Below are 17,868 nucleotides of genomic sequence, written 5' to 3' on the forward strand. Positions count from 1 at the left end.
GGAGAATTAGTCCTTCTGGAGAAATTCAAAGAAATTATCTACCCCATTTCTCTCTCACTAAATTCCTGGGGAATTCTGAAAAGCTATTTATGGCCAGTTCTACAGTTTAGCATACATATTAATATGTACTAAATGTTGCAAGTTTGTTCAAAAAAATTATTGAATGTTACATCTTAGTTCAGATACTTTTAATCATCTTTTAATTATTCTCTGTTTGAAACAAGATATTACATATTTGAAATCACACACTTCCCAATTTTTTATAGCAAAGAATCTTAGCTGGGTATGTCCCTACTAAATATGATTTAAAAAAAAAAAAGTACCACTGTGCTATTTTCTTGTAGCTAACGTAAGTTGGCTATCTTAAACATTTTATCTGCAAGCTTTGAAAAAGCAAAGGTGGGGTTTTTTTCCAATCTAACCTCTTTCTTAATATGAACTGATATATTGTTTGTCTGGGGAGGTTCATTGGCATACTACCTACTTTTAGACTGCCTTTTTCTGTATTGCAGTCTTCAAACAAAATCTATCCTCATTTTTAAGGAAATCAAGTCAAATGTTTCCACAAAGGCAGACAGCTATTAAAGATATATTATTACCAGATGCTTTGAGATTTTCCATAAAATCAGAAGCCAACATCAGTTAACTGGAAAAATATTAACCCATCCAACACAATGAATACTGAAACCTACTACAGGCTGACTCAACTGTTAAACCACTATGTCACAACTGTTTGATTCATCTTGAATCAAATACTGAATGTAGATGTTGGTATCTCACCCATTTAGTAAAGATGAGGTATTGTGGAAGAAAAGGATGTAAAATAGGTGTGATAAGGAATAAAAGCCACCTATCATTTTTAGTTAAGGAAGAATAAATATGTAATAAATATGCATGATTGGATAGTGCCTTATAGCCTGAAATTAGAATTCCTTGGAATTCCTTGTAGAATGCAGAAAGATCACTGACCCCTTAATATTAACCCCAAATACACCGTCACATTTTACTTTTTTTTTTAAATAAAATTTTTATTTCCAGACAAATACAAACACACAACACATATAACATAAAAGCCTCTTCAAAATATACACAGTGTGTCGATTGGTTACAAAGTCTTTCTGTGTCCTTTCCGTAAACTTCACTTGAATTTTATCAAAATTCACATATTGACAATCAAGGTATCTTTGTATACGTTGTTATTATGCTTCCTCCTATTCTAAGTCAGTCAATCATTTTAGCATTGATAACATTCTCTAATAGTTTCCAATTCCATGTTTTTCCCTATTATTAGTATATCAATCTAATATACATGTATACAAATTGTTATAATTATTAAACATCCATTAAGCCCAGCTATTATTACATCCTTTCAACACAAGGCATAGTAAATTTGAAGTAAATTTATATTATAACATTTTATTACATTATCCTGAAATTATCCAATGATATTACGTCTTTATAATCTATTCTATATAGAATTGTTTATCTTTTATAAAAAGGCTTTTCAACATCATCTCCATGATCCTCATTTACAATTTGTATAAGATTTCATATTATCAATCTAGTTTCAAGTTTAAGTTTCAAGTTTAATTTTATTTATAGGCTGCCCAATCCCGGAGGACTCCGGGCGGCTTACAGAGAGGGGAAGAAAAAAACCAAAATAAAATAAAAATAAAATAGACAAGTTAAAAAACAACACAGATACATTCATTTCAGTCGGGGCTGGACCGCAACAATGAGGTCAACAGCCCCAGGCCTGCCGGAATAGCCAGGTCTTGACAGATTTTCTGAAGGCCATGAGAGTGGGTGAGGTTCAGATTTCTGGGGGTAGTTCGTTCTAAAGGGTCGGGGCAGTCACAGAGAAGGCTCTCCTCCGGGGAGCCGCCAGTCGACATTGTCTGGCTGACAGCATCTGAAGGAGGCCCACCCTGTGGGATCTTACCGGCCGTTGGGAGGAGTGTGGCAGTAGGCGGTCTCGCAGGTATGCTGGTCCTAAGCCATGCAGGGCTTTAAAGGTAATAACCAACACCTTGAATTGCGTCTGGAGACCAATAGGTAGCCAGTGCAGCTCGCTGAAGATAGGTGTGACATGGGTGTACCTAGGTACACCCAATATCGCTCGCGCAGCTGCATTCTGGACTAGTTGCAGTCTCCGAACGCTTTTCACAGGTAGCCCCATGTAGAGCGCGTTGCAGTAATCCAGCCTTGAGGTGACTAGGGCATGAGTGACGGTCTGGAGTGCCTCCCGATCCAAGTAGGGCCGCAATTGAGGCACCAGGCGAACCTGGGCAAAGGCTCCCCTGGTCACAGTTGACAGATAGTGTTCCAGTGTCAGCTGTGAATCCAGGAGGACCCCCAAATTGTGTGCCCTCTCTGAGGGGTGTAAATTTTCACCCCCCAGGATCAAGGATGGACTATCTGGGCTGTCCTTCGGGGGGAACATCCATAGCCACTCGGTCTTGTCGGGATTGAGCACGAGTTTGTTTACCCCTATCCAGATCCTAACAGCCTCCAGGCATTGGCACATCACATCCGCCGCTACACTGAGCTGGCACGGGGCAGAGAGATATAATTGTGTATCATCAGCATACTGATGATACTTAACTCCGTGCTGTCGAATGATTTCGCCCAGCGGGTTCATGTAGATATTAAATAGGAGGGGGGACAAGACCGAACCCTGTGGCAGCCCATATTTAAGGGACCTAGGGGTCGACCTCTGTCACCTGACCAACACCGACTGCGACCTGTCAGAGAGGTAAGAGGAGAACCACCATAGAACGGTGCCTCCCACTCCCACCTCCTCTATCCTTGCAGAAGGATACCATGGTCGATGGTATCGAAAGCCTCTGAGAGGTCAAGAAGCACCAGGATAGAGGAATGTCCTCTATCCTTGGCCTGCCAGAGATCATCAGTCAGTGCGATCAAAGCGGTTTCTGTGCTGTATCCAGGCCTGAAGCCAGACTGAAAGGAGTCTAGATAATCTGCTTCATTCAAGGTCCATCGGAGTTGAAGCGCCACCACCTTCTCAACAACCTTTCCCAGAAAAGGAAGGTTGGAGACAGGATGATAGTCATTAAGAATAGCTGGGTCCAGAGAAGGCTTCTTAAGGAGGGGCCTTACCACTGCTTCTTTAAGTGGCTGTGGGAAAGACCCCTCCTGTAAAGATGTGTTCATAATCATCTGGAGCCAGCCTCGTGTTACCTCCCTGCTGGTCGAGACCAGCCAGGAGGGGCACGGGTCCAATAAACAGGTGGAGGCACTCATCACTCCCATGGCCTTGTCCACTTCCTCAGGAGTGACAAACTTGAACTCATCCCAGCAAATCTCCCTCGGCATCTCAGCTGGTGCTGCCCAAGTAGAGTCCAGGTCCACCCAAATCTGAGTGATTTTATCCGACAGAAACTGAGCAAACTCCTCAGCTCTTTCCTGCAGGGGTTTCCCCACCTCCTCTTTTAGGAGGGAGCGGGTCACCCTAAACAGGGTGGCTGGGCGGGATTCCGCGGATGCAATAAGAGCGGAAAAATATGTACATTTTGCCACCCTTATCACCACTAAATAAGTCCTAATAAAGGCTCTTAAGAGTGTTCGGTCAGATTCAGAGTTACTGGCCCTCCAGCGTCGCTCTAGGCATCTCTTTTGGCGCTTCATCTCCCGGAGCTCCTCGGTGAACCAAGGTGCCCTCCTGGATCCACTGCCACAGAGAGCCCGCAAGGGCGCAATCCAATCCAGAGCCTCAGCCACTGCAACATTCCAGGCTGCGACTAAGGCCTCTGTCGGGTTGTGGGCAAGGGAGTCAGGTATCCCTCCAAGCTCCTTCTGAAATCTTTCCGGATCCATCAGGTGCCTGGGGCAGAACCACTTAATCGGCTCCACCTCCCTGCAATGGGGGAGTAGCATCCCAAAGTCAAGCCTCAGCAGGAAGTGATCTGACTATGACAAGGGTGAGATCTCTATTCCCCTTAATTCAAGATCACATCTCCACTGCCCTGAGAGAAATGCAAGGTCGAGTGTGTGTCCCGCTCTATGGGTTGGACCCAGAACTACTTGGGTCAAGTCCATGGTTGTCATGGAAGCCATGAACTCCTGTGCTCCATCAGAGTGTTCGCCCAGGGATGGCAGATTAAAGTCCCCCAGTACCATCAGTCTGGGGAACTCCACCGCCAACCTGGCTACCGCCTCTAGGAGCGCAGGCAGGGCTGTTGTGACGTAGCTGGGAGGTAGGTACGTCAAAAACAAGCCCAATTGAACCCCTATGTCCAACTTCAGGAGAAGAGACTCACACCCCACTATCTCTGGGGCATGGATCCTGCAAGGAGCTAATGACCTTCGGGTAATAATCTAGTATATATAAATGCTTTGTTATCATTATTAATCATTTATTTGACTATAGCTGTTATTATGTTGTACATTGCACTCAAAATTTAATTATATTTAACTAAATTTATTGTGACATCATTCTATTATTTTAGCATTGATAACATTCTCTAATGATTTTCAATTTCATATTTTTCCCCATTATTAGTATCATCAGTCTAATATACTTGTATACACATTGATATAATTATTAAACATCCATTAAGCCCAGCTATTATTACATCCTTTCAACATAAAACATATTAAATTTAAAGTAAATTTATATTATGACATTTTATTACATCATCCTGAAATCACCCAATGATATTACATCTTTATATTCTATTCTATATAAAATTGTTTAATTTTTATAAAAAGGCTTTTCAACATCATCTCCATATCCTCACTTACAGTATTGTATAAAATTTCATATTATCAATCTAGTATATATAAATGCTTTGTTATCATTATTAATCATTTATTTGACTATAGCTATTATTATGTTGTACATAGCACTCAAAATTTAACTACATTTAACTAAAATTTATTGTGACATTTCATTTCATCATCTTGTATCCTTCCAGAGATAGTGTAGTCCAATATCTCTTGTCATTTGTAAAGTCTGTATTCTAAATGTTTTCTTGATAAGTGTTATGTGGACTTCTCTTAAGAACTTGTTGTTCATTGCATGTCTTATAAGAATTTGAAACCCTTTGTGTGCTCTTTTTATCAGCTTTACTTTTGTTATCATTTGTGCTTTTGCCGAGATTACTCTTATTATTTCTGCCAAATTTTATCTCCTTTCTTCATCTATTTTCTGACATCCGAAATGAAGATCTGGTTCATCAATTTCTCCTTTCTGTATTTCACACTTTTCATTTCCTCCATTCTTAGTTTGCTGTCAGTGTCAACAATTTTCTTATCACTTTCATGTGTCTCTGTTATTTTTTCAGCTTTGTCCCCAAACTTCATCGCTGTCCCCATACTTTCTGTATTTTGATCTATAATTTAAAAGTCTTTTTTCAATTCTTTCTGTAATTATTAAAAGTTTTTGAATTTCTAAGAAAATTCTTTGCAAAGTTAGTGCCTTTTCTTCACGTTGTGCCATTTTCCAGGTTATAAACACTGCCAAAATATCCGAGACTTTTTAGGTCAAACAAATTCAGAGGAGTTTTTCAAATCAAAGCTTTCTCTTTCCTTCAAAGGAACACCTGTATCAACAAAACATTTTCACTGAGTCTTTCAGTAAACAAAGCTTATAGCTTTATCAGATATTGCCAAGCCTCTAGCCACTAGATGGCAATGTTACCTCTTTTCCATCTGTTTCTGCCTCTCTGTCCAAGAGAGGAAAATAAAAAAAAGTGTAAAAATTACGCTCTGTCCCAGCCTTACGAGAGAAGAAGTTTTAATCCATGAATACAAAAAATGGAGAAAGTATAGAGGAAGAAGGGGAAAAAAAGAGACCAGTCCAGTTTAAAAGTAAGAGGCATTTGTAAAGAGTTCATCCTTAGAAAACAAACAAAGTTAAGGTAGAAAAGATAACATGATTGTCTTAAATCAGAGTTAATTCGCTGCTTATTTTCTTCTGTCTTCAATTTTATTTTAAATTCCAATTCTTTTGGGTTTTCCCTTCTCTAATAATAAATTTTTTTCTCACCAATTCGACACACTCCTGTACTGCTTCTATTTCAGAGGCTTGTCCCAACTTTTAGCAGCCATTTTGGTTGCTTCTCTTGTAGCTAGCAAAAAGAGCTTTCTCCTGGATCAATCAGGGGCTTTGCGATGCCCCTAAGATCAGCAGGACATGCTCTTCTCTATCACTGTTCCTTCAGAACAGTTTAGGTCCAAAAGGACCATCCAGAAACAGAGATATCGACAGCAATCCCGGAGACCCAAGATTGCATGTCATGTCATTGCGACGTCAAACCCTGCCCCTCACATTTTACTTTTTGAAGTAGCATTCACAGCAGTTTTGCACTTCCTGGGTCTCCCATTAGGGGAAAAAAATGTTCACGGATTGTGGGTTAGATTCATCCTGAAAATATCTAGGTTAGTTCTCATCACAGGCATTCTCACATTAGGAAATCTTGTAGAATTACTCTGGCTTCAGGCAACAAGCTTAAACAAACCATAATGTGGCTTTGTGTGTCATGTGAAGCAGATTTCTCTTTGATGAGTAGTAATTTATTAGTGGAAAGCTTGAGTTTCCAACAAAAATATTTCATCCAATGCTTTACATTGGATGGGGGGGGGAACCTCTCAGGGTAAGATTCAGTTTCAAATGTCGGGGAGCTGGTTCCTGCACTTTGTCTAATGACCATAAAAGAGCACACATAGCCAGGATTTTCTCTTCACAGAATTCTAGAATTGAAAGGAGCTAGTTATGCCCACAATGCTGAGTATTTGCTCATTTTAGGAATCCCAAATATATCAGTTGCAACAAATGTCTGTTCAGTTGCTGTTAAACACACTCAGCCAAAGAGAGCCTCACCTCACTAGATAATTGGTTTCATGGTCAAACTGGTCTGACATTAGGACATTTTTCCTAGCACTAAACCAAAACTGCCTTTCTATAATTTAACACTGTACCACAGATTAACCGAGCAAAGATGTGGCCTTTAGGCAGATACTTGAAAAGTCCCCTCAGTCATCTTTTCTGAAGACTAAACAAATCCAGTCCACTCAGTCTCTCCTTTGCTCATTCTTGCTGTTCTTATTTATACTTGTCCTTAATGAGCAGCCCGGTTTAGACAGCCCCATTATATGCATTCAAGCAAGCAATTATTCTATATTCTATGTTCAAAGCCTTTTAGTTGTGTTGCAACGTGATGGAGGAGGGGGAGGGGGAGGAGAAGCTTCATTTGGTTACCAAGACCTCATCTGAGCTGGAATCTTGAAATGGGATGGAAACTTTTCTGGGGATTTTGTTTAGCCCATGGGTATAATACTGAGAAAACATGGGCTTTGACCACTCCTTGTGTGTTCAGCACTGTATATGAAGGAATCACCTTAACACGGCCAGAGTTGGAGTCCAGCCATGCAGAATAAAGCAAAATCCACTACTTGGCTTAGCAAATGTACTCTTAAAAGCAGCTTCATTTTCTACTCCTAAATCACATTTAGCTCCTGCTCAGCTCCACTCTACTTTGCATAAGCATTTCTTCTAAGCTGTACAATATTGTAGACTTGTACAAATGTTGTTTTCTTCTAAGTGACATGTTTTACATTTATCTTAAGTACATCTAATTCTGTCCTGAGGTCTTCCGACTGTACTTTAGGCACTTTTGGAAGCAAGGACCGAAAGCTCCGCGGCCCTGTTCCGAGCTCTCCCCATTAGTTTCTAAAATAAAAAATAAAATAAAAAATTGAACTCTCAAAGCAAAAATATGTGATGTTAAGAATTAAGCATATTAAAATGCTGGAATTATGATCCCAAAAACTTTTTATCAATATGGTTCATTTACTAGATTTACAATTCAAAATAAGTAAGATAGTTAAATTGGACTTGTCAAAAACAAAGCAGAGAGGCTGAAGCAGATTGAGGCAGAGAGCATCATCAGCTGATGAAAGGGGAACTATGCAACCTGAGAATAAACATTTAAAGGACTGAAAATATTTACTGAATTATATGTATCTACCTTATGACCACTGGAGATTGGAACATCAAATAAGAACTTTCGTTTACAGACACCTGAATATTATCGAATATTCAAAAGTGACGTGAGGAGATGTGGATAATCCCCTGATGTATTTAAATTTATTTGACTGATCATTGATGAGAACATTAAAATTTTTGACTTGGAAGAGCTCTGTTTTTGAATCAATGATTCCTGGACAATTGGCAAAAAAGGAGACTTATTAAATAAAGATGCAACGCAAGGCTAAAGTGAGTGGAGATCTAAACAGAATGGAGCTAATGTTTCATAATATTAAGGACCTTATACAGGAACACCATAAGGAGATGGTGGAAATATTTGATCACATAGATCAAAGACTGGAAAATATTATACAAGGGACAATAAGCAAAGACCAGGAAAATGAGGAAAGAATGGAGCCATCAGAAGAAACAGAAGGGAAAGGAGAATTGAGAAACCAGCATAAAGAAGACAACAAGGAGGAGTTATTACCAAAATTAATAATGATTAAGGAATTAAAGCACGGGGAAAATACTTTAAAAGGTTTAAAAAAGAAATGGGAGGAACAGGAAGATGTCTGGGGGGGGGGAAGAGAGGGGTTAAAACAGATAGCTTTAAAAATAGACAGTGGGAAAGGGGAGAGAGGGGAGAAAAAATTAGATCATGGACTCAGACTATAGACTTAGAAGTAGGGTAGATGGAGTAAAAGACTTAAGAGAAGAATTTGGGAGACAAGCCAAAAAAAAAAAGATAAGATTAAAAGCTTGGATGTGGACAAAAAATAATGGATAAGGGGAAAAAGAGTAAATGATTTTCCAGGATTATACCTTAATAATGTGCATTAATATTAGAATTATATAGGCTGGATAATTATTTTGTATGTAGTGCAATAAACATTATAAATATTTTAATATAAATAGATATGAACAGTGAAATTAGGGAATTATGAAAAAATTATGAATTAAGTATCAACTGGAAAATGAGAGCTTAAATGATTGTATTATAAAATATGTATAAAATATAATTAGCAGTGAAATGATAAAATCAAACAATGAACAATTGGAAAACAAAAGTATATTTTAATGTAAACGTGTATTAATAGTAGAGCTACACAAATTGGAGGATTGGAAAGAATATGAATAGTTGTACTTTAAATGCTCAAATGATTGTGATTGGTATTAGAAGTGTACATTGAGACATTGACTAATGAAAGAAGGAAGGATGAAACTTTAACATAAATAGATGTGAAGAGACAAATAAGGGGAATGAATAATAAAACAGCTGACGATGGGAAGTAGAAAAGAAACGTCTTTGAATATTAAAGCGTCAGGGGAGAAAGGTTAAAATAGAGATAGAAATAAGAGGAGAATATTAGTATGTATGTACGTATGTATGTGTGTGTGTGTATGTGTATGTATGTGTGTGTATGTATGTATATGTGTGTGTGTATCTGTATATATATACACACACACATACAACATATTAAAATATATGAAAGAATAAGAAGGGGTTTTTAGGAATTTAAGGGAGGTAGTAAGGGTATGTGTAAACAATATGAAATAATGAGAATGAAATGTAATAATTATGAGTAACAATATAATGCTTGTTTGTATTGAAATGTATGATATCCAGTATCACACCATTCACACACTGATATGTATAAATATTATAAAATAAAAATCTTTTTTGAAAAAAAATCATCTGTCATGGACTTAAAGACTATAAATAGCTCCTAATTGTGATAGCTATATATTACCTGTAATCAAAGAACAAAGTGTAGGACTCCTTGTAGCCACAGCTGGAAAAAGTACAAATGAGCAAGGACAATTGTATTCAAGTCCTGCTTCTGGTCCTTCATTTGGCAACTGGACAGCTCAGGATTTTGGACTAGATGGCTCTTCCAATTTGATCCAGCAAGGTCTTTTTTTTAATGTTCTTAGAATTGATTATGCTCCTGACATCTATTCTGAAATGTTCTAGAGGTAATTTATACACCAACTTCAGAGGCATCCTAAAGTGTTAATGATGGGAACCTCAGCTCCCTGACTTGCCTGTTTTCAGCTAATTTACCTATTTTAATTATAGCATCAATGCCTCTTTCTCCAAACTAAGTGGCCATATCATTTTAAATAAAATTAGGTGTTTGTACAGGGCGGGGCATAACCTTTTCCTAGGGGGTCACAGCAAGATCGACAGCAGTTTACAACTTCCGCGACACCTCATTTTAAAGCCCATAAAAAACTGAATTGAATGAGCTATTAAATGTTAAATTTGCTTTAAGAATGGCTGGAAAATTCGATTCGGAAAAACAAAGGATCATTGACAGAATAAAATGCATTGCCTTTTGAGAGGCTCGCGATGCTGGAGCGACGTTTATCAATCGAAAATGGATTGCAAACAAATTGAAACGTCATCCGGATTGGGTTACTGATAATTGGAACAAAACAGCCCAAGAATGTTTCACAAAATTTGGAGAAGGGCGTCCTCTGCAACTGTCCCAAGAAAGCAAAGCCATCATTGCAACTGGCAGTCGCAAACAACGAAAAGGAAACCGAAAAGTGGCCCAAGAAATCCTTCAAATTCGTGGAAAACGAGTTGATCAAAGGACAATCGGCCGATATCGAGAACGAGAAGGTTTGAAGCCATTCCACGTCATTTGCAAACCATTGAAAACTCAAACACACGTTCAAGATCGGCTTTGGTTGTGCGATTGGTTGTCTGAATGGACCGAGGAAGATTTTCTTCATTTGGCGCCATCTGACGAATTCTTCGTTTATGCCATTCAAAAACCGAATTTCCAGAACGATCGAATTTGGGCTAAAGACGTCGACGACATCGCCAAACATGAACGATATCGACAAATCGTTCGCAATCCGACTTGCATCGGGATTTTCGTCATTTTCACAGCCAAGAAACTGCATTGGGTTTTGAAGGATAAAGGGGAATCCTGGGATGGCAGTTATTTCCGTGAGAAAATTTTATTGGAGAATGTCATTCCATTTCTCAGTGATCCAGACAATGTCTTGGTGGTTGGTGAGGCTGTCTTTCTTCATGACAAAGCTCCTTGCATGCGTGCAAATGCGACTCAGCAATTGTTAAAGGAAAACAATGTCGAATTTTGGGGCAATGACGTCTGGCCGGGAAATTCGCCAGATCTCAATCCGGCAGAGAACATTGGGGCCATAATTAAGGATGAAGTGGAAGCTCTGATGATTCAGGAGCAAGGTCAAAATCGATATTCGGTTGAAACTTTGAGAATGAATTTGGAAACTGTGTTGAAAAATCTGGAAAATCGAACGGAACTGTTTGAAGATTTGTTGTGTTCTTATCCACCTCATTTGAATGCTGTTCGAAGGGCTAATGGTGGTCATACTGACTATTAAATTGTGTCAATAAACTCAGTTTTTGATGGGCTTTCGAATGGTGTATGAATTATTTGTGTTGTTATTACAAGTGTTGCTGTGACCCCCTAGGAAAAGGTTATGCCCCGCCCTGTATATAGGTTTGGCTGTATTCTGATATTTTTGTCCCCTTTAGGATAATTAAGAAAACTATCATTCAGATAAATTTTCTTTCCTGGTTTATCTTTCCTTTTTACACATAACACTCATTTTGCTGAGATTCACTATAATTTCTTATTCTAAGGTATTTTGTAATATGAAAATACTTTAATTATTGCCATTGCAGAATACAAATCAAGACTCTTCTTCAAACAAGGGGATGACTGGGATGGCTCATCAGATAACTTTTGAGCATAAAGATTTTGGATCAAAGTTCTAAAGGATTTGTGATCTAAAGGAATTGTATGTTGTGCAGAAAATATAGAGAACTCTGTAGCTAAATGGTATTTGAAGTGACTCATTTTTCAAATGTTGTTAAAGTTGTGGGGAACATTGTCCTGAAGCAGCTGAGTGTGCTTAAGCAACCAGCTGCAGAACCAAGATCTATAGCCAAGAGTGGGGCTGTGGCTCTTTCTGAGAAAACTCTTCCCTTCTGAAGGAAGCTGGGATCAAGCCCAGCTGTGATTCCTTCAGGAAAAAAAACATGTGTCCTTGATGTCTACCAGATGTAAAGGAAAAAAAACCCTCCCAAATATGGTGAAAAAAACCCAGCAAAAATAATGCCATTAGAACTAGGACATACTGCTTAAAACAAACTTGCTTATAGATTTTTTTAACAAAGTGGAAAAGCCTAAAATGTTAAGCCTCTCCATGCTGTTTAAATGTTATTTTTCATGTTTTAATGTTCATGCTACAATGAACCTAAGGAGCTGTTGTAAAATAATAAATGTAAGTTCGCTTCATCCAGAGTTTGAGTAACATAATTATAGCTTCTTTTCTTTTTCTGCTGTAATTATCTAGATAACTATGAGAATAAGGGTTGAAGGCAGGAGAGAATCAGAGAGATGAAACTCAAATTCAACAAGGTTCCTTGCCACTTGATTGGGTGCTATACAGCATAGTGTACTTTTCCAAAGATCTTTGCACAGTATAAGAAAAAAGTTGTATTTCTTGGATTCAGCGCTCCCCCTAATGGAAGAAGAGTGCTTCTTTGGCTGTTGGAGAACTTGGCTGAATACCCTTAGAAAAACATATGGAGAGAAATTGAAGCAGTAATAATGGATATAAAGAAAGAAAGTACACTAAATTACATTGACCTTGAATGAGTGTTCTGTAAATTCTATGTTCTAGGGATAACTAGCATACATCCCTAGAACATAGAATTTTCATGCGTTTTTTATGAAACGGGCCAAGTCTGGATCTAGCTTCCTACTGAAGTTACATAAGCTAAATCTTGGGTTTTTTTTTCTTTTGTGGGACACTTTTACAAAGAGGCAAATGAAGCAAATCTCAGTTGTAATGACAATATTTCTGTCTTGAGTTTTACCATTTAATTTTCCCAATTTCTTTACGGTATATCCAGAGGTGGTGTTCAGCAGGTTCTGACCAGTTCTGGAGAACCGGTAGTGGAAATTTTGAGTCCTGAGTCTCAGCTGATCTGGAAGAAATTGAGATTTTACAGTATCCTTCCCCTGGAGTGGGGAGGGAATGTAGATTTTACAGTATCCTTCCCCTGCCACACCCACCAAGCCATTCCCACCAAGCCACGACCACAGAAGCAATAGTAAAAATGTTTGAATCCCACCTCTGGATATATCGGTTAAAGAGTTGGTGGTGCATAAGTACTATTTAATATAGAGTTTTAATCATTCAAATTCTATTATGGAAATTTCCTCAAATTTCATTTTAGTATCTATTTGTTTAAATATAGCATACTGTGTACAATATGAAACCAGCAGGAAAATCTAATATGGGAAATGGATTCCCTTAATAAGTATGGATTAGATTTTAATGTTGGATTTGCTACAGGTAAGACTCCTGCTCCATTTTCTTTGATTAAATTGTTTCTATAGCTTTATATCTTTGCAAATTATTATTGACAAATCAATACTGATTATGCTGAAGTTATTTCAATCTTGCAGGTTTTCCAGGGAAAAAAGTTTATCTTCCAAAAACCTATCATTCAGGGACGTGCAGTCAGGGGAGGCAGGGGAGGCAGGGCCTCACCACTGTCATCATGAAAAGAAGAAAAATGTAAAAGGAAAAAGGCTGAGGTAGTTGCTGCCAGAGTCACAGTGGATGACTCTGCTTAGTGCTTAACTGTTTAAAAAAGCCTCTAAAAAAGAAAGGAGGCGGCGAGAGAACCACGTGCCTCCTTTAGTCTATCTTTATGATCACTTGAGTAGAGTTAAGCAAGGGTTAAAAGGTGAAAAATTCCTTATGTAGAGGAGGCACGTGGTTCTCTCACCTTCTCCTGCAGAGGGCACTTTTTTAGAGGCTTTTTTAAAAACAGTTAAGCAGAGTCATCCATTGGGGACTCTGGCAGCAGCTAACCCAGCCTGGCTTCAGTAGCTCTTGCCTTTTTCTTTTTACATTTTTACATTTTCATCATGGCAGACAAGAGCAGAGTTGAAATCATCTGTGACACAGCTGGAAAAGGTATGTGGGTCGGAGGGAAGGGGGAGGAATTCAAAATTATTGTAATTTGTAAGTAATTTTTTATTGTAAGTAATTTTTTTGTGTGTGTGTGTGTGTGTGTGTGTTTGTTTGTTTCTTTACTTCACTCAAACAAACTATCTCTCAATTTGAGAGAGAGTTTGTTTGAGAAGAGAGAAAAGGAGGAGAGGCAGGGAGGGCAGCTTGTTTGAGAAGAGAGGGGGAGCCCGCCAGCAGAGGTGGTCTTTTACCCGCCTCTGCTGGCGGGCTGGCACTTTCTTTCTTTTGCCAGGCACCTAGCACCTGGTTCCAGTCCGCTGGAGCTTGCCGCGCTGGGGGAGGAATGGGCTGGGTGGGCTGGCTGGGGAGGGGGGATCATGGCCGCTCATGTGGCCCCCGCCGCTGCCGCCAGCAGCTTGGGTGTCTCGGTTCCTGTTCAGCCTGGGGCTGTGGATTGACGCTGCAGGACAGCTGCAGCAGCCAGGGGGTGTGAGAAGGCCGGGTGGATCGGCGTTGGCTCATAGATGGAAGTCTGGTAGGAAGCCACCAAGCTGACACCAGGGCTTCAGGGCTTCGGCTTTTTGGAAACAAACTTCCAATGGGCCAGTTGGTCCGTTTTTTGCCCTCCCCAGGCTTTAGGAAAGCCTCCTGAAGCCTGGGCAGGGCAAAAAACAGACCTACTAGGCACAACAGAAGTCAGAAAGTGGGCCATTTCTGGCCTCCAGAGGGCCTCTGGGGAGGGGGAAGCGGAGGCTATTTTCATCTTCCCCAGGCTCCAACAAAGCCTCTGGGGCCAGGGGAGGGTGAAAAATGGGTCCACCAGAAGTCAGGAAATATGCTGTTTTCTGCCTACAGAGGGCCTGGGGGGGCAGGGGAGGCTGTTTTCGCCCTCCCCAGCCTCAAAAAAAGCCATGTGTACATGCATGGGGGGCAGCGTTGGGTTTCACACACATGCGCAGGTGGGTACAACGTGGGGGGGATTTAATTATCAGTGTGGGCACTGCTTTTGGCATCCGAGGGAAAAAAGGTTCGCCATCCCTGTATAAACCCAGAAGTTGTGGGATGTAATATACAGTACATTCAGAAAGTATTCAGACCCTTTGCAACAACATGTGAAATTTAGCTCTAGCGCCTCCCATTTCTCTTGATCGTTGCTGATGTGTTTCTACACCTGGAATGAAGTCAACCTGTGGTCAATTGACTGGGTATGATTTGAAAAGGCACACACCTCTCTACAGAAGACATCACAGCTGACAATGCATACTGTAGCAAAGCAAAAGGCATGAGGTCAAAGAAACTGCCTGTAGAGCTCAGAGACAGGATTATTGCAAGGCACAGATCTGGGAAAGGCTACAATAAAATTTCTGCTGCACTGAAGATTCCTAAGAGCAAAGTAACCTCCATAATTCTGAAATGGAAGATGTTTGGCACAACCAGGATTCTTCCAAGAGCTGGATGCTCAATCAAACTGAACAATGGGTGGTGAAGGGCCTTAGAAAGAGAAGTGACCAAGAACCCGATGGTCACTCTGATGGAGTTCCAAAGAGCATTAGGCATATAATCTAACCGTTGGGTTGGCAATATATAAATCATGTAACAATGCTATACCTGTTTCTTTAAATCATACTGTAAAATGTGATTGGTTGCTGTTTCCTCAATCTGCCATAAGAGGCAGCCAGAATGACTGTTAGCTCTCTGTTTGTTAGATGGTGGGCTGATCTGATCTGAGTGTTTTGGAAGCTGGCTGTTAGAAAGTGCCATGAGCTATTGTAAGTTTTGCAACTGCTAGCAAACTTTGAGTACCAGACTGTTTGTATGATTATGGACTATGTTATTTGGATTATCCTTTAACTGAAAGACATTGATGATTGAATGTCTTATCCATGTATGACTTGGACTGTTTGATGGACTCTGATATCTCTATTTCTATGAAAGTAAAAGCCTATTTAAACTGCAGTGTCTCTGTATGCTGGTTTGTGTGTTTTCCAACACAACTCTCACAACGCTCCTCTGAACGCACTCGCTCTCCCAACGAGGAGCCTATCTAACACTGTGGGACAAAGTTCCAGAAGGACAACCATCACTGCAGCCATCCACCAATCTGGGCTTTATGGAAGAGTAGCTAGATGGAAGCCTCTCCTCAATGCAAAACACATGAAAGCCCTCTAAGGAGTTTGTTACTCACAATCTCAGAGTCCTTCAGTGCTTTTTTGCAAACTTCAAGTGAGCTTTCACTTGGAGTTTGATCAGTGGAGATCAGTGGATAGCTGCAGTGATGGTTGTCCTGGAACTTTGTCATTATGGAGTACTGAATTAATGAGAAAAAAATGAATTTCAACCACTATAGAATCAGGCCGCAGCATAACAAAATTGACAGAGGTGTGAATACTTTCTGAAGGCACTGTATATACCAGAATGCAATACCATATGTAATCAGTTATGGTTATAAGCAAGCATGGCTTAACATACAGTATGTGCATTGGCCATTCCCTATTGTGCTCTACATGGGGCTGCCCTTGAAGAGTATTCGGCGACTTCAGCTAGTCCAGAATGCAGCCGTGTGAGCGATCGTGGGTGCACCTCGTTTCACCCACATAACACCTATCCTCCGCGAGCTGCACTGGCTACCTGTCGATCTCCGGGTACGCTTCAAGGTGCTACTTGTCACCTACAAAGCCCTTCATGGTAGTGGATCTGGGTACTTGAGAGACCGCCTACTGCCAATTACCTCCACTTGACTAATTAGATCCCATAGATTAGGCCTCCTCCGAGTTCCATCTGCCGGTCAATGTCGACTGGCAACCACGCGGAGGAGAGCCTTCTCGGTGGCAGCTCCGACCCTATGGAACGATCTCCCCGTGGAGATTCGTACCCTCACCACCCTCCAGACCTTCCGCATAGCCCTTAAAACCTGGCTGTCCCATCAGGCCTGGGGTTAAAGACCGCAACCCACCCGAATTCTATGAATGTTGTGCTTTTAATGATGTACTGTCTTATGTGTTAATTTGTTTGTCCTCCCTTCCTTCCGAATTGTGAGCCGCCCTGAGTCCCCCCAGGGAAAAGGGCGGCATATAAATAAACTACTCATACTCATACTCATATTGCCCTATCTCAGTCTACCAACATATGCAATAGCTAACAAGAGTCACTCATGTCCAAATTCAATTCCTTTTTATTAAAACAGAGTTGACATGGGATAAGATTTGCCCCAAACCACAGAGGTATTAAGACTCCTCCTGCAATATCTTATATCTGAGGAGCAGATCTTGCTCTTGCTTGACCTACTCCACACACTGAAGAGAAGGGGTGAAGCAAGGAGCTTCTATATTCAGTCAAAAGCCCCTGTTTTAATTTGTGTTTGGAATAAACATTAAAAAGGATATAGTGTACTTATTAACAAGAACTAATTCTGTGAAAGCACATTACAAAGGCACAGATCTTAATTATTTGTATAGCATATCTTAAAATTTAATCAAATGTTTTGTGACGGCAATTGCCATCTTGGTAAGAATATACATTGAAAATAATAATAAAATAAAATAATAATAATTAATTAATTAATTAATTAATTCATGGGTTTCTAAGTATTTATATATTATTTTATTAACTGCATACACACATTCTGTTCACCACCAACCAAAGACAAGGAGGATAGTAAATGCAGTAGGAATTATATCAAGATTCAGCAAGATCTTGATAAGCTAGAATAATAGGCAGAAATCAGCAAGATGAATTTCAACAATGTCAAGGCATACAATACAAGTAAAAAGAGTGCAGGGGAGTTAAAGGCTGGATGTGAACTGACAGTATATTCAGCTATAAAAAAAAGCATTATAGGTAGCCCTCAACTTATAACCATTCATTTAGTGATGATTTGAAGTTAC

The 17,868-nt window shown here is 39.8% G+C and overlaps 1 protein-coding gene across 1 annotated transcript; it reads right to left on the reverse strand.

Moving 5' to 3' along the window:
* Positions 1-738: 738 nt before the first annotated feature.
* Positions 739-16,283, reverse strand: LOC148045566 (uncharacterized). Its single transcript, XM_087717037.1, has 3 exons — positions 16,166-16,283; positions 2,900-3,770; positions 739-850 (listed from the first exon to the last, which is right to left on the reverse strand). Exons 1-3 carry the CDS (start codon positions 16,281-16,283, stop codon positions 739-741), a joined length of 1,101 nt encoding a protein of 366 aa, XP_087573163.1.
* Positions 16,284-17,868: the final 1,585 nt, after the last annotated feature.

The sequence above is a fragment of the Thamnophis sirtalis genome, unplaced genomic scaffold, assembly GCF_051295495.1.
Source record: "Thamnophis sirtalis isolate CommonGarterSnake01/CBP01778 unplaced genomic scaffold, rThaSir2_p1.2 scaffold_5, whole genome shotgun sequence".
Taxonomy (NCBI): Eukaryota; Metazoa; Chordata; class Lepidosauria; order Squamata; family Natricidae; genus Thamnophis; species Thamnophis sirtalis.